The following is a 20,072-nucleotide window of genomic DNA, read 5'->3' as shown; positions in this document are numbered from 1 at the left end:
GACCAACTTTTGTCAAGTTTGCACTCTCCTCTCTTACCAAGACATACACAGTAGTAGTTACTTTTTATTTGGCCACCTTCCAGAGATCAGTTTAAACTAGAAGAAAGCAGGTGGCTTCCAATTTTAAAGAAGTGTAAAATAGCAGCCAGGGTATTCCTTTGTACCCTTTAATAACACACCAATGCACTAAAATAGATCATTGGAAATAGTTATACAAACACTTCACCATCTCTGTTTGCGAGGCTAAAAGCATTTGGATGATGGCTCAACTATCCACTCTTGCCCCCCACTCAAAGCATATAGACAGATTCACTTCTGGGTGCCAACCCCTAGCCCACACATCACTATATCCAATTATAGTAAACCAAGAGGAGTTTATTAAGGAAAGTTAAGACAGTTTGATAGCAACTGGAAGATAGAACAGCTGGACAGCACAAACAAAATGATACACATTGCATTTTTCTAACAGCAGAGGTAGGGGAAGAGGAATATGGCCTGTCTAGGGAATTTGTGGTATTTGGGCCATCAAAACAAATGAGATGAGAAGCTGGAAGACTCCATGCACAATCAATTCAGGTTACAACATGGCAGAAAAAGGCAATGGAAAAACTGTTTGTTAGTCCTCTTCTACATCAAAGTCACCCCTACTTCAATTCCAGTTCCCAGATGAACTAACTCCTTGAGAACTGCATGGGAAGAATTTGCCTTCATTGCTGGGTGCTTTCCTCTTTACTCTCAAACACCTCTCAAGGCATCAGTTCAATCCTTTTGAAAGCTCCATCCAAGTTCCTTCCAAGTACCCTCTAGTAAGTGGTGGCTCGCATCAACCCCAAGTACGGCTCCCTGGCTAATTGATTATTGGGATTGTACAAAGCTTCAGCCCAAGTTGCATCCTCTCCACAGTCCCCCTGGTGCACCTGATGGAGGTGACTGTTCCCACTGTGCAGTGCCGTGCCCAGCGCCAGCGAGGCTCCTTGAAAGGAAACAGTGCCCTCTTGAGCCCTGCTCCATCTTGGAAGGTGTGCACAGGGTCCCGGTGCTTTCCCATAGAGCCCTAAAGAGAGGACTACAACTGTCTTAAAGGCCTTCCCAGGACAGAGAGGGACAGTGCTTTGCAGAGCTCAGCACAGTGGGAAATGGCTCTCACATTGATGGATTGTTGTTTTTTTAACCAAAGTGGCCCCGACTTGAAAAATAGTGATTACTGCTCTAGCTCCTAGTTGCCTGATGTTCTGCCTGGCCTGCTCTAACCCCCAACCCGTCATTTCCTGCACCACCTACTTCTTTTTCCCTTCCTGTGATAGAATGTCCCTTTTGTTCTCCTGTTTTGAGTAGTTTCCTACAGGGCCCTAGGTGGCATACATACATGTTTGTAGAAAAATAGAAAGTACAACTTATAGGTGCCTAATGGCAACTTAGAAATAATATTTTGAAGTACCACAAACACCTCTTCTGCCATCAGAAAACTGGCTGTTGACAATCATTTCAGTTAATCCCACCCTCTACCCCAAACTGAGAATCACTCCAAAGTTGGTTGAATTGATTTTATTTAATGCCATATTTTACAACATGGGGTTTCAATCCCCCATAACAAGCAGTACCAGGAGAGGAGTGAATTCCCTGGCTTGCCTCTGTTAACAGAAGCATGGACTACGAATTCATGAACACTTCATTCAGCAGGCAGAGGGTTTCCTCCGTGAAGGAGACACACATTCTATTTGGCTCTAAATAGTTCCTCTCCCTTTGAAAAATGGAATGTGGTAGGAGACAGGAAATTAAAAAGAGAAGAAAAGAAAAGAAGAAAGGCTCATCTTCTTAAATGGCCTACTGGATAGGCTTGGTTGTTCCTCTCCCAGGACACAAATTAGGAAATTTGAGAGATGATCATGTTTCTTCTATGAGTTATTTGGATTTCATTCCTTCTCCCTCCAAAAAGTCTGGGTTCCTTTAAGCTGATACAGGCTTTGGAACCTAAGCAGGGTAAAGGACTGTAGAGATGAAGAGGGCTTATTCCATCCCATGGAGTCTCCCCCTCAAGGGCAGTCCACACAGAGAAACTTCCCAGAGGAACTGGGAAGCAGTGAATGTTTCCAACACGCAAGAACCCTCAAGAGGATACAAACCATTCACAGGTAGCTCTGCTCACCCAGGGCGAGACCCCCTAACTATGAGGCCCCAGAAACTGGGGGAAGAGTGCTGAATCCCAGGGGCAGGGGTGGGTGTTCTGGCAACAGTGTCTGGATCTCAGGAAACGATAAATTTATTTCTTCTTCCTCTCCTGGGAGCAACGAGGACAGAACCTGGAGCAAGGAGATGAGGCAAAGCATTAATTAGGAAATGGCACCTAGGAAAGGGAAACTATCTAGAGTTGTAGATTAAGAAACCAGCAAACAAAACTAAGCAGTAGAGCACATTTACACACAGAAATGGTGTTACTACAAGGGCAGCATACAAGAGATTTGGGATGTCACTAAGGGAAGCACAGTGAGAGACAATCTGATTACAATTCACTATGCTTTTGCACAACTGGATCTGCTGCTTCCAGGAAGACTTTCTGATGGATTGAGCTTTATGTGAATTAGCAGAAGTGGGGATGCCATTTGGATTTTCCATCTCAGGTACCAATAATATCTTGGGATGGGTATGTTTATACATTCCCTTTAATTAATTAATTAAAAATTAAAATTAATTTAATTAAAAGTCCGTGAAGGTTTTTTTAATTTTAATTTTTTAGAATTAGGATTTTAGTAGAGATGGCAGAAAATGAGTGGGATTCATAAAGCACTTGGAAGTAAGAGGCTTATACAAGAAAAGAAATAGGACTGGAAGTCCAGGCAGCAGGCCTGAGGCCTCTATGGAACCAAACTAGGCTATCTCTCTTTCTGAGCCTTTGCAAGAGACTGCAGGCCACCCTTTATGCTGTGTGTGTCGTCTGAAGGGCCCAAAATGCATTCTTTCCTTCATTCCGTAATTCTCAGAAGACTGAAAAAGCCACCAAGTCCGGCACCAGAAAGCAAGATTCAAAAATCCAAGGCTGGACAAATGTCTAAAGCCTCATGAGGTATTCCAATTACACCAAGAATGTGTGCAAACAAGTACACACACACACGTGCACACAGCGTGTCAAGCTCTAGCGTGACCAAGAAACAGAAACTGAGATGGAACTATGCAATTAAAGAGGCAGGGCCATGAAGATAAGAACAAGAATGATTCTCAGTAGCTGGGCCACTGGGGTCACCACCTCAATGGTACACCACCAAGAGTACCTTGTTATTTCTCCCCCACCCCCACCCCATTCAGGTGAATGGCTGCCATTCACCTTGAGGGGGAAAGTAAGATGCAGCATTTGGGGGGAAATGTTGTAATGAAAGCCAAACCTGACATCCACCACTGACAGTGATCCTGAAGGGCCTTGTACAGGAACCTTGCAAATGTCCATCCTCCACACAGACCTACTTATGGATTTTGGTAGTCCTGGCTAATGCCTACCCAGAGACCCTATAAAGGCAAGATCCCTATAAAGGCATCCCACATTCCTCAGAGAGTCAACAATCACTCACCATTTCCCTCTTGGCTTTGTTGTCAAGCCCACACAAGCAAAATGGAACCACTCAATGGAGCACTGGAGAAGGGTATAAAGAGCATAGAAACACAAGTTAGCAACACCTTAAAGCTTTTTCCTTGCTAGAGTTTTTGAGGATTCTCAAAACTCCACATGCAGGCCCTCTATCTCCCTGGTAAGCTGCCATCACTATTCTCATACAAGATCAATCATCAATTTTAGCCCATTGTATGGCTTCCCTTCTCCGCACAGCTCCTTACTCTCGTCTCTCCAAAAACTTTTACCCCGCCCCAAGGCCTCACATACACAAGAACTTCATTAAAGAGGTGTACTAAAAAATCCAGGCAGTGTATTGAGTGCACCATCCCAATAAAGAGCTGAGGATTCCTGTGCAGATACAATGTTGGGGGATTTCTTGGGCATGCATGCAGACTGATAAACAAAGGTTCTGCATGAAGCACCAATCCTGCCCACTTGCACAAAAACTTTACCTAACAGAGCTGTTATGAGATGGTTGTTTTGGTTTTAAAAGATGAACTTTAAAAAAAAAACAACAACTAGCCAACCCCACACAGAACATCTGTGTGGTATTTGGGGTCGGCGTTTCCCACCCGGGCTGGTCCTTCCCTCCCACTCCTCGCCTGCGGTTTAGAGCTGGCCCGTCCCCTCCTGTGCCGTATCCTCTTCCTGGCAGCCCAGTCGCCTCCTTGCCCCGCCGCCACCTCGCAACCGCCACAGCTGGACCCCTGCCGCCTCACCACTGCGACCCACTGGCTCGCCATGGCCCAGCCAATCAGCTGGGTGCCAGGACGCACATTCTAAAGGTGCACCCAGGAGGATTAACTAACAGCATATGTAGGACCAGAAAAGCTGTAAAACAGCAGGTAACGGGAACATTTGGATGGCTGGAGGTGGAGCAGGGAGGAGAGCTGGTCTTGTAGTAGCAAGCATGAATGGTTCCATTTGCTAAGCAGGGTCTGCCCTGGTTTCCATTTAATGGGAGACTACAGGTGAGGATTGTAAGGTATTCCCCTTAGGGGATGGGGCTGCTCTGGGAAAAGCACCTGCCTGCTTGCATGCAGAAGGTTCCAAGTTCCCTCCCTGGCATCTCCAGATAGAACTGAGAGAGATTTTCTTCCTCTGACTTTGGAGAAGCTGCTGCCAGTCTGTGCAGACAATGCTGAGTTAGATGGACCAAGGGTCTGACAGTATAAGGCTGCTTCCTATGCACTATGCTCCCCTTCCTGTCTGTTGTGAGCTATATAATTACTTGTAGGGATGTGCATGAATGGCTTGTACAGACATGGGAGGGGGTCGGTGCCTTTAAAAAGCAGGACCTCACCCGCTCCTCCACCACTTTTCCGGGTGTAGAATAGGAGCAGGTAAAGTCCACTTTTTAAAGGAACCGCCCCCGCCCCGCCAAACTGGTTCAAAGGCTGGTGTCCAAACCGGTTCAGCGCTTCCCTAAGGAAGTCCTGAACTGGTTCAGGCACATCCCTAATTACAGTTTGAAGCCTACTTTGAGAAGAGCAAAAGCAGATTCAGGAGGTAAGCAAGCTTTTCTAAACAAAAACAACAACGAGCCTTTTCCCTTCAAACAAACTAAGAGGAGGAGGGGAGAGTCTGAGGGGCTGGTTTCTCTTTAAGGGAGAAGTCCCAGTGTGTGTGTCTGTGTTTGTTTCTTGCCAGGGCTCTGTGGCACTTAGTTGTTGTTTCTCCCTGCTTGGAGGAGGATAGAGGGAGGAGTCAGCTAGGGCTGTAGTGAGTCACACTTGGTGCGAAGGGCCACATTCCTGTGTCTCAGTTTGCTCAGAGGTGAAGGCCTGAGAGCTTAGCAAACAGGGATAGCAAACAGGGCATTGGGGTTTTGCATTGAGTTTAGCAGGGAAGTGTGCGGAGGAGCCTAAAATGAGTCCCCTTGATCACAAGGAGCCCAGTGGAAAGAGAAGGTAAGTACTACTCCCTCCTTCATATTATTGAGAAAGGAAGTTTGAAGAGTTAAACAGTTAAATTGCTGACCATTATAGTGGAGACCTAACTTTCTAATAAACAATCTCTAAATACTGTAAACAGCCAACAAAACCAGTTATGAAGATAGAAAGCCAGCAGGGGAGGGGCCACATCCCAGTGTATTGCACCGAGTGTCGCATGTATGACTATTTGCTCCATGGGCAGAAGTCATGGGCAGAGCTCCTGGCTCTCAGGGAACAAGTTTGTTCCCTTGAGACGAAGGTGGCGGATCTAGAGATGCTGAGAGAGAGAGAGAGAGAGAGAGAGAGAGGCAGGCAGGCAGGCAGGCAGGCAAGACCTTCAGGGACATGATAGAGGCATTCTACTTCAAGGTTGATAGCTCCTCTGCTGTCAGGGAGAATGAAGGTCTTGGGGAAGGTCATATCCTCTCACACAGGGGTTACTCCTTCTTGTAGTGGGCAATTCAATCAGAGGTATAAAGAGATGGGTCTGTAACCCACTTGTTGAGTGGTGACTTGCCTGCCTAATGCGAAGGCTGTGGAAATCACACAGGGTCTAGATAGGCAGTTAGGCAGTGCTGAGGTGGAGCCAGCTGTCGTGGTGCACATTAGCACCAATGATGTAGGGAAATGTAGGCTGCTAGGTAGCATATTGAAGTCCAGGACCCCCAGGGTGGCATTCTCAGAAATGCTACCTGTTCCACAAGCAGATTCAGCAAGACAGGCAGGGCTGAGGAGTCTCAATGCATGGATGAGACACTGGTGCCGGGAGGAGGGGTTTAGATTTGTCAGGCACTGGGATACATTTTAGGGCAAGCAAAGCCTGTACAAAAGGGACGGGCTGCACTTGAACCAAGATGGAACCAGACTGCTGGAGCTTAAAATCAAAAAGGTCGCAGAGCAACTTTTAAAATGACACCTGGGGAACAGCAAACAGGAGCTGAGCAGTATCCGGTTTGGCAAATGCCATCCCTTAAGGTGCAAGGGTGTAAAAGATTCAGACAAAACAGAAGGGGATAGAGTAGAACCACATAAAGAGCAGACAGAAGGCTGTTCTAGCGGGTCAAAGAGATCAAAGAGCCAAAAGAAAAACAGCATACATCAGGTAAGAGATTCAGTGTATAGGTGCTTATATGCCAATACCAGAAGCCTCCAAGCCAAGATGGGTGGGCTGCAGTCCTTGGTTGCTAACAAAGAAATAGATATTGTGGGCATAACAGAAACATGGTGGAACAGTAAGAATCAGTGGGACACCTTTATCCCTGGATATAAACTCTATAGAAAGGATAGCAAGGGGAGCCTTAGAGATGGAGTAGCACTGTATGTTAAAGAAGGGATAGAATCTAACAAGGTAGAAAACCTAAGAGGACCGGAGTCCTTCACAGAAACCCTTTGAGTGACAATACAAGGCCTGAAAGGAAATGTGCTACTGGGGACGTGCTATTGCCTTCCGTATCAAAACACTAACAGTGACTGGGAGAAGCAGAAGGAAATCTGGGAGGCGTCAAGGAGAGGCAGGGCAGTAATAATGTGTGACTTCAATTACTTACACATAGACTGAGTAAATTCCCATTCAGGTAATGACAAAGAGGTCAAATTTCTAGATACGCTGAATGACTGTGTCCTAGAACAGTTGGTCATGGAACCAACCAGTGAGAACACAACCTTGGACTGAATCCTGAGTGGCACCCAGGACCTGGTGAATGATGTCAGTGTCATGGACCCTTTAGGGAACAGTGACCATAGTGCGATCAAATTCAGCATACATGTGGGGAGAGAATCACTAAGGAAGTCTAGCACAGACACTTTGAATTTCAGAAGAGGAAACTTCTCTAAAATGAGGACTTTGGTGAAAAGACAACTGAAAGTGAAATCAGGAGAGTCACTTCACTCCAGAATGCATGACATTTACTTAAAACCACAATACTTGAAGCCCAGTTAGAATGTATACCAAAAAGGAGGAAAGGTACCACCAAGACCGGGAGGATGCCAGCATAGCTAACAGGTAAAGTCAAGGAAGTCATAAAAGGGAAGAAGACTTCCTTCCAAAATTGGAAGGCCTGCCCAAATGAAGAGAACAGAAAGGAACACAAATATCTGGTGGGCCACAGTGTGAAACAGGATGCTAGACTAGATGGGCCTTGGGCCTCAACCAGCAGGGTTGTTCTTATGTTCTTACTTGCTAGAGCAACACAAGGAGTCCTGGAGAGGATGGAACCTCAAATCACAACCACCCATTTGGGAAACAGTTGAAATGTTGCAGGAGCAACATTCCAACTGGAGACAACACTGTGAGAGATTACAGACAAGAAATTAGATAGATGCTTCTCCTCTCCAGTAGGTGTGCCCAACAGCAGCTTCAGACATTACAGCAACTGCAGCCACCGAGGTGTATAAGCTAGGGGTGTGCATGGACAGCTTCATGGTTGAATCAGTCCACCACAAACTGGGCGGTTCAATTGTGAACCGGAACGAACAGGTTCAAGCTGGTTTGTCAGTTCGACCAGCCCAGCTGGTCAGTCCAACAAACTGGTTCATGGAGCAGCGGCTTGGTCCAAATTTAGACCAAGCCGCTGCAAGCAGTCCGTGCACACCCCTAGTACAAGCACCTCAATGTTTCAGAGTGCTATTGCTTGCAGCTGTAAAGAAAGATCGGCAAGTTTGGGATGTGCACCAGGATAGCTGCTGGTACTGTAACACTGGGAGCCATTTTGAGTGAATACTGCCTCCATGGGCAGCTTCTTTGGGTGGGGCGGAGAAAACGACAAGAGAAGCTGAAGGACTGGCAGAACTGTCAAAGCAGGTAGAGATCATTTGGGGAAGGGACATACCATTCCCGGAAGATACCTTGCAAAGTGAGCCAGGAGAACAGAAACTAGGGCACACTGTGCTCCTTGAACATGTAACAGGGGCAGAAAGGAAGCTCAGCTAAAAAGCAGTACCAGCACTGCAAGCAAAGTTATGAATACTAGCTCAGGCCTGGCACCCCCTGCTACCCACAGCGTTAACACACCACCACTTAGCAACCCCAAATCCATGGGCTTATTTAAAAGAAATAAAGCATGCGGAACAGCAAAAGCAAAGTGTGATTTAAGTATTTTTTGTATATGTAATACATTAAATTACTAATTCATGTTAATGTCATTTTTTAAAAGCTTCAATTTTTGGAAGCATAACCTACACACACATTTAATAAGAGGCTCTAAATTCTTACATCTGCAAGTGTTTACACTGCCCCAAATCAAAGGAAAAAAACACCCCTGCCAAGCCTATTTGCACAGCTTCCCTCCTTTCCCACACCCTGCTCCCAAGGCCATCTCTTACATCGGGGTTGTCGCAACCAATCATCTCCCCATAGGAGACCTGATGGCAGAGGCAGTAGGTAGGCTCATTGGGATCCACGGGCATATCCAGCACATCAGATGGGTGCACGTTTCCAAAGGTAACCGAAGGCATCCCGTACTCTGTGCTGCTTTAAGAGGAAAAACATAGTTAGCATGGTCATGGATAAAGAGCCCTCTCGGATCCCATGGAGAGATCCCTGCAGTTGAAAACTCTTCCCTCTGCCCCACTTCACCCCAGAAGCTATTATCCTGACCCATCCAAGGACTTGCCACTTCTCACAAAGCCCCTCTACTAAGAAATCTGACCTTCAGCCCTGCCAGAGTTTCTAGGCACCATCACAACCATGTATGTACTGGTTGGCACTAAAATGAAGCAAAATGGGATTGACTCTGACTCCACTCTTCAACTTGGGGGAGATCAGTCTGGACCTACCAAAATGGATTCATGGCTCGTGTCTGCCACTTCTCCTCAATTACTCACGTGCGAACTAGTTTCAGCTTCTTTTGGGCTGTTTTTGGTGCCTCTTCATCAGAGTTCTTCCCCTTAGAGCGAGCACGAGCAGCTTTCTTCTCTTTCTGGGCCCGGCCTTCTGTGTGCACAAGGCAAAACAAGGGGAGCAAATAAAGTCTCTCTCTTTGGGGCATACATAGCTTACTTGGTGGGTAACATTCAGAAGGAAGGCCCCCAGCATCATCCACCCTGCCCCCATCCACCCCAGAGAAGTCTAATTTGATGTTCTGGTTAGCTCCCACCTTGGTCAGAAGTACTGGAAACCACTGAGTGGGGAAATAAAAGAATCCTGCCACCCACCCTTACTTTTAATTCTTGTTACTGTTGCATGATGTCTGTATTCCATGCATTTGCAATCTGAATAAATTAAGCCAAGAGAAGCAAAATTGCATTTTTGCACTGCATACATTATTCCAAATGCACATCAGAAGCCTGCTGGAACAACCCACAAAGCAAATAATTTTCAAGAACAGCCAACCAGATGTTTCTGGGGAGCCTCCAAGCTGAGCATGAATGAATGCAACAGTACTTCCCTGTTGTGGGTCCCCCAGCAACTGGCATTAAGTGGCATACTGCATCTGAATGTGGAGGTTCCAGTTAGCTATCATGGCGAATATCAGCTGATAGATGGATCCTTCATGAGTGTCTAATCCCCTTTTTCAAGCCGGTTGCCATCATGACATCTTATGGCCACAAATTCCTTAAGATAATTGTGTGAAGTACCTTCTTGTGTCTGACTGAATCTACAGTCAAACTGACCGGCTGTGCCAGAGTCCTTGTGTCCCTGCTTTCTTTTTTCTTATTAGAACTCCACTAAGGTATATTGGCAGTTGTATTTTCAAACCTTAGCATGAAATTTGCCCTTTTTGGTCACTGCCGCAGCAGTATATAAACTTGATTTTTCCATTGTGATATCCATCATGACAACAAGATCTCTTTTCTGGTTAGTAACAGCTAGTTAATATTCCATCAGTGCAGACACTGTCAGGATTTTTTGCCTCAGCTTATAACTCATGTGCCACTCATTGCTGGCCAGTCTAGAGGGGTTCTTTTGAGACTTTTTACAGCCCACCAACCTGAATAGTTTGATATCATCCACCAATCTGGCTATATCACTCTTGTCTCCATTTATGAACAAAAGCAGCTGTCCTAATAATAGACTCTTGGGGGACCTTACTGATTGTTTATTTATTCTTTCATTTAACTGATCCATAACAGGACTTATCCCAAAACTGCCAAGTTTACTCAGTCGGGAGCCTTTGCTGAGGGATTCTGTCAAAAGCTTTTTGGGAATCCCTATTGTCTACTGGATTACCTATACATTTGCTGACCCTCAAAAAATGCTAAAAGGCTGATGATGCAGGACTTCCCTTTGCAGAAGCTATGCTGACTCTTCCTCAGCAAGGCTAATTCTTCTAGTTCTACCAATTTATCTGGGTGAGAAATCAGGTGAAGGGTTCTGTAATTTCATTGCTCTCCCCATCTATCACTCTGGATTCTTTTTTAACAATGAGTGTCAAGTTGTCTACCTTCCAATCCTTTGGAACGGAGACCAATTTTATTGACAAATTACCTCCTGCTAACATGGCAAAGAGGCACCTTTATAACGTGGTGATTCTCTTTATTTAGCAGGGGGAGAGTAACTGGCCCTAGCCACCCACAGCACAGTACCTCCAGCGACTGTTGCTGGTGTCTATCTTGTGTTTCTTTTTAGATTGTGAGCCCTTCGGGGACAGGGATCCATCTTATTTATTTATTATTTCTCTGTGTAAACCACCCTGGGCCATTTTTGGAAGGGCGGTATAGAAATTGAACAACAACAACAATAATATTAAGTATACCAAGTGGGTGGGGAATTCTGGGAACAAGAAGGGTATCTGGGCTGGAGAAGCGTAAGGCTTAGTGAGGTAAGGCTTAGTGAGGTAAGGCTTAGTGAGGGGCATGGAGTTTTTGCTCCCTCATGGCAGGAGCCAGCATGGAGGTTTCTCTCATGGAATAACTCTGTAGATCCTTGAAAGACAGGATTGCAGGAAACTTGATTCTCACAGTCAGACTGTGCGTTAGGGATGTATATTTCTTTGTGTGTGTGCCTTGCATTTGCCTAAATATCTATTCTTTGCAACTAAGTAACTAAGATTTTACTGTATGCTGCCCCAGTATTAGTTGGGTTGCTGTTGAAATACTCTTGTAACCAACTTAAGTATTAAGTTTATCTGACCAACCAAAAGCCTCAGACGGAACCAGTCTGTAGTAAATAAAAAGGACTCTGTAACCATTTAAGTGTTCTTAAATGCAACCTAAAACTGAAGCTTATGACAACCTATTTAAAAGTTTTTTTCTTTGTTCTTTACCTTTTTCAAGCCTCCAAGAGTGGTTATTGGCCAAGCAGGAGGAAGTGGGCGGGTGTGTGTGGCTTTTCTTTGGTGCAAACGAGTTTCAATGAGAGCCTGGCCAAATTAACAGTTTAACTTCATGTACAGGCAGCAGGCCTGGGAGAACAGTTGGTTTTATTCTTGTCTATTAGCAAGGGGGAGCAGATTTTTGTATTTGCCCAATACCCAGTTACAGAGGGGCCTTGGATTAAAGCACCCAATCCACTGGTTCAGTTCTCTGCAAGTTTTAGGGTGCTTGGTGGCAGCATTTTAAATCTACTGGAAACACAGACTAGTTTTATGAGAAGCCCAGTCAGGCAGCTCACCAGGGATGACTCGGCATTTCTTTTCCCTCATGTGAGCTAGCTCTGGGACAAAGGCTTTCGTTCCTGACAAATGCTTATTATTATGTTTACAGGAGTGTGTTCATCAAGTTTTTTTCTCGCCTTCTGGTCAACGTACATCTATTTTGCCAGTATGTCTGCTCCGGTTTGTTCTCCTTAACCAGACAAGTCTTCCAGTTTTTAAAGGAAGCCTCCTTGTCTTTTATGGCTTCTTTGACTTAGCTCACTAACCAAACCAGCATCCCAATGGAGTTGTTTGCAGCTTTCCTAATCTGTAGTATACATTTTGGTTGAGCTTCTGCTGTTGTGGATTCAACTAACACTGATGGTGCCTGAAGAGATTTGACTCTCCCCCTTAACTCTCTTGAGCAATTTCCTCTTGAAAGGTTCTACCAATCCCCCAGCCCCTTTCTGTAAAGTTTCCTCTTTTGAAATAAAATGGCACTATGTCAGAATTGCTTGGAAACCTTTCACTAACACATATGTTGAGCTTGATAGCACTGTGGTCACTTCTCCCAAGAAGTTCAACATCACTTACATCTCACACCAGATCCTGGGTACCATTCAGTACTAAGTCAAGGACTGCCTTCCCTCTTGTGGTTCCATGACAAACTGCTCTAAGGCATAGTCATTTATCGTATCAGAAATGTTGTCTCTGTCGCAACCTAAAAGTACATTTACCAAGGCACTGAGGGAAGCTGGCCATCTGTTAGAATATTATCTCCTTTGGCTGCCTTCCTGATTTATTTCATCATCACCCTCAGAGGTTTTTGTGGGGGCAGCAACGATATGTCCTCTGCACAAAATTTTGGGGATATGTCCACCCATAGAGATACCATGGAGAATGTATTCCTCTTAAGATGCATAGTTTTGGGGGGAGGGGAGGGATGTACATGGAACCAAGTGGGCGAGGCTTGAAGGCGGGGGTGGTGGTGCTGCTCTAAGGGAGGGGGAGGGTGCACTTCCCCCCGCCGGCGCTCCGTTTTTGACAAAGTCCATGGCGCATCAGATACTTCCGGTTAGATCTGGTAAACGGGGGCAATGGGGAGGTAAGCTGCCACCCCATGGACTTTGCCAAAAACAGAGTGCCAGCAGGGGAAAAGTGGCGAGAAGGGTAAGTGCACTCTCCCCTGCCCTTAAAGGAGCACACACACCCCGCCTTCGAACCAGAACCACCTGCTGTTCAAACCGGTTCGGAGGTCTATAAAGGGCCTCCAAACCGGTTCCGTGCACATCCCTAGGGGAGGGCTCTATGCCGATTCACATACAGAACATCACCATTCCCAATTTGCCCTTCACTGTCCTCCCTATGTATGTTTACATCCATGCATAACCATATACCACCCACTTTCTGATCTTGCCACTATATGTTCTCCTTCAGTACCAAGTACTCCAATTACCCCATGCTAACTTGGAGGCTTCCAGCATTACAGCATGCAGACACCTAGGCCTTTTGTGGGTACAATTTTTCTAATATCTGTTTGGTATCTTTATGAGGATAGTATCCTCAGGATACAATTTGTTTCTGTATGTGACCAAATTCCATCTGATTCCCCACTCAAACCACTTGAAACATTTACACCATCATCACTAAGGGAGGAGTCAGCTTTCCACAAATCTGTCAGTTTTCTCCCAAAGGTTTGTTTAACAGCAGTTATCTGACCTCGGTGGTAGGGTTCATTAGCAGAGAAGTGTTGTTGGGGAGGGCGGGCCGTTAGCTTATTAACAATGTCACCACCATGGCAATGGAAACACATAAGCAGGGCAGAGCATTTCAGGCGGGGGGGGCGGCACACCAAGCTTTCACATTTAAGAGGGAACAGATCTCTAACATAGACCATAAAAAGCACTCCCACCCCCCGGAGCTAGCCCAGAAGCTTGGGAGTCAGATTCATGTTTTCAGCCTTCATGATTTCAGATGTCTAATTTACACAGTTAACCTTTTCTCTTTCCTCTCCATAGTTTTGTCCACGTCTATTATTTTCATTAGTTCATAGTATATTCATTTTCTGTGTGTCCACTAGTCTACTGGCATGTGTGTCCCTCATGTTTCCATTAGTTTTCTGTGTTGTGGTATCTGGACAGCCAATAACAGCCTCTGATCCATGGGGGGCAGGATTTGTCACCCCCCCCGCCCCCCAGAAATACCCTCAGCTCCATGGAGAGGCAGACTTGTCGCTCACCCACAGCACCCTCTGCTCCAGCAGAGGCGGGCGGAAGGTGGGACTAGCCACTCATCACTAGCAACACCCTCTGCTCCAAGGGAGACGGGGACTTGCTCCTAACCCCCAGCAATGCCCTCCACTTCATGGGGGACAGGTAGACTCCCTCTCTTGCTTGCTCCCTCCTCCTCCTGTTTGCACCCAGCCATCACCTACCTGAGTGAGGTAATGGACAGACACAAGCAGAAGGCAGCAGGCAAAGCAGGGGCAGGTTATTTTTTCCTCCTCCAGCTCACATTTGTCCATCTCTGCCTGAGCCGGACAAGCGTGGAGGAGGGATCAGCCTGCCTTGTTTTGTCGCCTCCTGTTTGCATCTGTCCATCACCTGGCTCATGCACCATGCTTACATTTCCAGGTGCCATGATAAGGTCTGCCCTAACTCCTTTAGCAGAGACTGAGCTCAGGATAGTGTACATAGGTGCTCCCCAATTATCCCCACAGCAGATCTGAAGAGATAATGTTAGGCTGCAAGCTCAAAACTCATTGACAGTTATCCAGTGAGCATCATAATGGAGTGGAGAGTGGAACTCAGATGTCCCAACCAAGTCGAGCACTACCTGCTGCACCATGTTCTCTTCTGGAGTTTGGCTCATCCATCAGTAACACTGCCTCAGGCTCTCACTAGGAAAATTTAAATGCAGGTCTCTCTCCGTCATGGTCAATTGATCTCTCTGAAGTCTAAAATTCTGTAGTCATAGTTGCTGGACTTCTAGCGCTTCCCTTTAACCCTGCAACTCCACTCATTTCTACAGAAACCAAGACTCACTCTTTTTGCCTTTGCTAGATGAGCTGTCATAGTCACTTGACTCAATCTGTTTCTCTTTCAGGTCAGCTTCAAACCGGGCAAGGTCTGTGTCCAGCCGCCGGATGTGCTTATCCACCTGCACAAACAACAGTGGGTAGGAGCATTATTTGAGGAAAGATGCCTCAAGCAATCAGATAGGAAACAAAGGGGGCAGGTTGAGAACTCTACAAGGTCAAAGAGGTTGATCTACAAGAATAAGGGTTTACTAGGCTAACAGGGAAGGATCAAGTAATTTAAAGATCCTCAAAGCAAATTCCTCAGTTACTTTTTCATGAATGGAAAAAACCACCCACCCAATCCCACTTCACTCCACTGTCCACCTCCTCCCTTGCTGTGCCTCATACCATCTCATATGTCTGCATAGCCAACTGCACTTTGTCATCCCCAAACTCCTTGCACTTCCCATAGGCCTCCTGGATTTGCTTGAGAAGCCCCAGTTTCTCCTCTGAAGAGAGTGTCCGAGCATTGCTGATATATTCTGTGGCCAATTTATCAATCTCTGATTTGAGATCTGAAACAAAAGATAGAGAAAAGTATAATAGCGAAGACCACTCTTGCATAATACTAGAGTTTAACAGAAAGGGATGTGAAGGGCCAGGTACATGACTCCCCAAAGCGTCACCAGAAAGACAACACAGTCACCACTCCAAATCATCTGGAGCCTTGCTCCTGGTTCAGCCTCCAAGGCTCACCTTCTGTTCGCTGGTCCAGGTCTCGCATGAGCTGAAAGTTTCTCTGCAGCTCAAATGGCAGGTTCTCAATGCCTAAAGACAGAGTGAGAGAGTTGATCTTGTTTGTGCCATCACCTTTTGAAAAACACCATCTTTCATAGCTTCTTACTGTATTGTAATGTGGCCAACATTTATTCCTCAACAACTATACAGTAATGGAGGTAATTTTGTGCCAGGCTAATTCAAGAAGTTGTGTTATATGCAGGAAAGGTCATTCACGTGCTACATAGAAGCAAACTTAAGAGTTGCTGCCAATCCTGGCTCTCTGGCTAGCTTTCCTGTATGATACACATGTTTCCAAACTCATGTTTTCCTCAATCACATTTTACATTATTAGGCATACACCTAAGAAATAGGCAAGTCTGTCCCCTAAGTTTATAGGGGGTGTCTGCCTCACAACACCCTTCCCACACACATTTGCCACACATGTACTATTACTACTACAATTTATATACTGCTTTTCAACAAAATGGAAGACACTTGGCAAGGAGGCTCTTCAGGAGGGCATGTGCATGCAGCAGCACGGCAAAATTTTAACTAGAGCTGAGCCAAACTGCAGTGGGGATGGAGGTAGAATTTTGAATTTTGGCACACCTTAAAATCATAGGTTTTTTAATTTAAATTTTACTGATGACAGGATCAAACCATTCTCTTCCAAAGCCTCCACTTTCCTTCCTTCAAAGGGGGGGGGGAAGGGGAGCGACTAATTTAAATCTGTACATTACTAAAGACAAGGTCTACATTCAACACAATTTGACTTTCTTTTTAAAAGAGATCCTCAGATCATTCCAGTGTACACTGCGGGGGGGGGGGGAGGCTGGGCCCCGTGACTTACAGGTATTTGCAAATGAGCATCGTATAGGTACAATCATCAGAGAACTGTGGTTTGCTGCTGCTTACTGAGTGATTAATCGGGGGCAAACCGGGGTCTGCCTGTGTAATGGGTGGATGGGTCAATATATCAAGCTCCCTTCTCCTCTCACCCCACGGGCAACAACTAATACGAGATGACTGTTGGCTTTCAGAGCTTCTCCTTTCCTAAGAGCCGCGAACGCTACCTAGGCTGAACCTCGCGACGCCCGAATCCCGCGCCCAGCCTTACTGTCCAGGTAGTGCTCCAGGTACATCCCCGCCGCCATCTTGGGCTTCAGCCAAGCGCACAGGCGCCCTTTCCACGCCCTCCGAGGCTTCACTTCCGCCCTTAGTGAGAGCCATTTTCCTCTCTCTGCGGCGGCGCTTCCGCCCTGGCTCCAGGCTGCTTGCCTGGCTCTCCTTCTGTCCTCCGGTGCTGCTTTACTGACCTCGTGCGGGTCGGAATGGATGGAAGTGTTAAAAAACTGCGGAGAAATGCTTGGACGATCAGGGAGGGGGTGGCTGGAACGTCGCTGTCCTCCTGCCACAGTATGGCCATGTCTTTATTTATTTCGATTTTTAGACCGCCCTTATACCGCCAGCGTGGTGTAGTGGCTAGAGTGCTGGACGAGGACCGGGGAGACCCGAGTTCAAATCCCCATTCAGCCATGAAACTAGCTGGGTGACTCTGGGAAAGTCACTTCTCTCTCAGCCTAACCTACTTCACAGGGTTGTTGTGAGGAGAAACCTGGGCTCCTTGGAGGGAGAGCAGGATGTAAACATAGAAATAAAAATAAAATAAAAAATGGCGCAGGGCGGTTTACAATTAAAACAAAACCATTGAAATGGTTAACAAAACAAAAATTATAAAACAGTGTAAAACAACAATTAAAACAAAATAAAACAGCAATTAAACACTCACAACAATTAAAAAACCCTGAAAACGAGGTTACAAAAACAAAACCAATTACAACTATTTAAAAACCCTGGAAGGCCAGGCCAAACAGATAGGTTTTAAGGGCACTCCTGAAGGCCAGTAAAGAATTAAGATTACGAATTTCTGCTGGGAGCGCATTGAACAGCTACAGAGAAGGCCCGCCTCTGAGTCGCCACCAGACAAACCAGTGGTAACTGGAGACAGACATCCCCAGATGACCTTAACATGCGGTGGGGATCATGCAGAAGAAGGCGCTATCTAAGATATCTCGGGCCTAAGCCGTTCAGGGCTTTAAAGGTAATAACCAGCACTTTGTATTTTGTCCGGAAACATATCGGCAGCCAGTGCAACTGTTTCAAAACAGGCATCATATGGTCTCTCTGGGTTGCCCCAGAGACCAATCTGGCTGCCGCATTCTGAACTAGCTGAAGTTTCCAGAGTACGTACAAAGGCAGCCCCACGTAGAGCACATTGCAATAGTCAAGCCAGGAGGTTACCAGCTGATGCACCACTGTTTTGAGGGCGTCCTCTTCAAGGAATGGGCACAGCTGTCAAATCAGCCAGAGCTGATAGAAAGCGAGCGCTCCTGGCCATGGCCTCCACCTGAGATACCAGGGAGAGGCCTGGGTCCAGATGCGCACCTGCTCCTTCCGGGGGAGTGTAACCCCATCCGTTTTGATGTAGAAGTCAGAACGTTGGAAGGGGTCAGAGTCGGATGTTCTTCTTTTTCCTCTAGTCTCTAGCCGACTTTTTAAAAATGTGAACAGTCTCCTTTGGAAGCGTGGCTCTACATATGCTCAAAGGTACTTTGCACTTAAATTTTCTTCCCTGTCAGAAAGCAAAGGTGTTCTGCCCACAATCAGAGTGCAATCAGAGGTACTCTACTAGTCTAGGTGCCAACATTTTCTGAGAACAAAAGGAAGCAGCAATCTGAGGTTGAAATGAAAGGCGGTTTGAGGCATTTGGAGTAAGCACCTCGTTGTGAGGTGGGGCGGAGGGGGCAGGTGCTACGTCTGACAAAATAGCAATTTTCTCAGGCTGCAGCCTTGTGCACACTTACTTGGGAATAAGCTTACCTGAACCCAGCGGTATTTGCATCTGAATACGAAGCTACCTATAGCCACCTAATGGTGCAGCCGGGAAATGACTTGCCTAGCAAGCATGAGGTTACCGGTTTGAATCTCCGCTGGTATGTTTCCCAGACTATGGGAAACTCCTATATCGGGCAGCAGCGATATAGGAAGGTGCTGAAAGGCATCATCTCCTACTGTGCGGGAGCTGGCAATGGTAAACCCCTCCTGTATTCTACCAAAGACAACCACAGGGCTCTATGGTCGCCAGGACGGCACAACCTTTCCTTTCCTATGAATACCAACATGCATAGGATTGTGCTATAAACGGAGAGTATCAGCGTCTCCTTCGGTTTTAGCCAAATAAACCTCTGGGCTGCGTTCCGATGAACCATTTATGGAAAGACTCTTGCAGACAAATTCTCTATGTTCCTATATACAATAATGTTGTGAGCTGGGTTTTCCTTAGGGTCAGTTAACTTCACACATGCGACTTGCTTGTGATATTAGACCTTGTGGGTGAAGCTTCACAAATAGAACTTTCCTAATATAATAACTAATAAACATTCCCTCACCATAGTGGAGTCAGTTCACACATCCACAAATGCATGTATGAACAAGTGAACATGGAAACATTGTCCTGTGTGTATTTGGTGAATAATTCTCAGTACGTTCTGAGTGATGTAAAATGTTACATCACAGTGGGTGCTCTGGTGTCCCATTTAAGCCCGTGTGATTTATCTGGCACTATAGCTGGCTTGAGGTTTGCAGCTGAACATTGCAGTAACAATATTCAAAGTTTTTATATAGTTCACATATTTGTTTCAATCTCTGTAAGAAAGGTCACTATTATCCCCCTAACACAGAATGGAAGTAGGGCTGAGACTAGTTGTGGTGAGATTTTAACTGGAGATTTCCCATCTGAGAGCTCACTTGTAGGCCGCTATACCACACCAATTATCAAGTCAGATAGTTGCTAGGCACATTTGAGATCACATCCTCCTTTGGCTTGTAAGATGATTTATGACTGACTCAAGACGAGCAATATTTAAAATTAAAATTTCCAAGTATGCATCTTTTCCTGGAAATGAGGACAGTTGGAAAGTTTGAGGCATTGGTGCTTCCTCTGCTCTCTGCATCAATGCTACATGCAACACTCTTCAAAAAGGTGCATTCTTGTGTTTTGATTAAGGCAGTTGCGCGACCCACTTGGGAGAGGATCAAACACTGTAGTTATTGAAAATTCTTACACCATTTTAAAATCTTGAACTTTTATTTACAAGCATTTTCCATTTCCCCCAACATTTATTATTAAAATACACAAGTGACACTAAGTACAGTGTGAAGCAGAG

General features: G+C 45.8%; 1 protein-coding gene across 8 annotated transcripts; it reads right to left on the bottom strand.

Annotated features, from left to right (window-relative positions):
- Positions 1–354: 354 nt before the first annotated feature.
- On the bottom strand, positions 355–17,117 carry ING4 (inhibitor of growth family member 4). Of its 8 annotated transcripts, none has more exons than XM_053299119.1 (8): positions 16,964–17,116; positions 15,823–15,894; positions 15,475–15,641; positions 15,092–15,206; positions 9,358–9,463; positions 8,857–9,004; positions 3,561–3,622; positions 355–2,300 (listed from the first exon to the last, which is right to left on the bottom strand). In XM_053299119.1, exons 1-8 carry the CDS (start codon positions 16,998–17,000, stop codon positions 2,261–2,263), a joined length of 747 nt encoding a protein of 248 aa, XP_053155094.1. In that variant the 5' UTR covers positions 17,001–17,116; the 3' UTR covers positions 355–2,260. The 8 variants fall into 8 exon arrangements, with proteins under 8 accessions (XP_053155094.1, XP_053155093.1, XP_053155091.1 ...); XM_053299118.1 differs by having other exon boundaries at positions 9,358–9,466; positions 16,964–17,115; XM_053299116.1 differs by lacking the exon at positions 3,561–3,622 and having other exon boundaries at positions 16,964–17,117.
- Between the last annotated feature and the right edge of the window lie 2,955 nt (positions 17,118–20,072).

Source organism: Hemicordylus capensis, chromosome 2, assembly GCF_027244095.1.
Source record: "Hemicordylus capensis ecotype Gifberg chromosome 2, rHemCap1.1.pri, whole genome shotgun sequence".
NCBI classification, from domain to species: Eukaryota; Metazoa; Chordata; class Lepidosauria; order Squamata; family Cordylidae; genus Hemicordylus; species Hemicordylus capensis.
The sequence above is the reverse complement of the archived record's forward strand: the minus strand, read 5'-3'. Positions and strand labels throughout refer to the sequence as shown.

Excerpts from the sequence above, each read along its gene's own strand:
- ING4 (XM_053299113.1), bottom strand. The coding sequence starts at position 17,000 with ATGGCGGCGGGGATGTACCTGGAGCACTACCTGGACA. Across the intron at positions 15,895-16,963 it reads CCTGGAGCACTACCTGGACA|GCATTGAGAACCTGCCATTT; the intron begins GTAAGGCTGGGC and ends CTCTGTCTTTAG. Across the intron at positions 9,005-9,357 it reads AAGCTGAAACTAGTTCGCAC|CAGCACAGAGTACGGGATGC; the intron begins GTGAGTAATTGA and ends TTCCTCTTAAAG.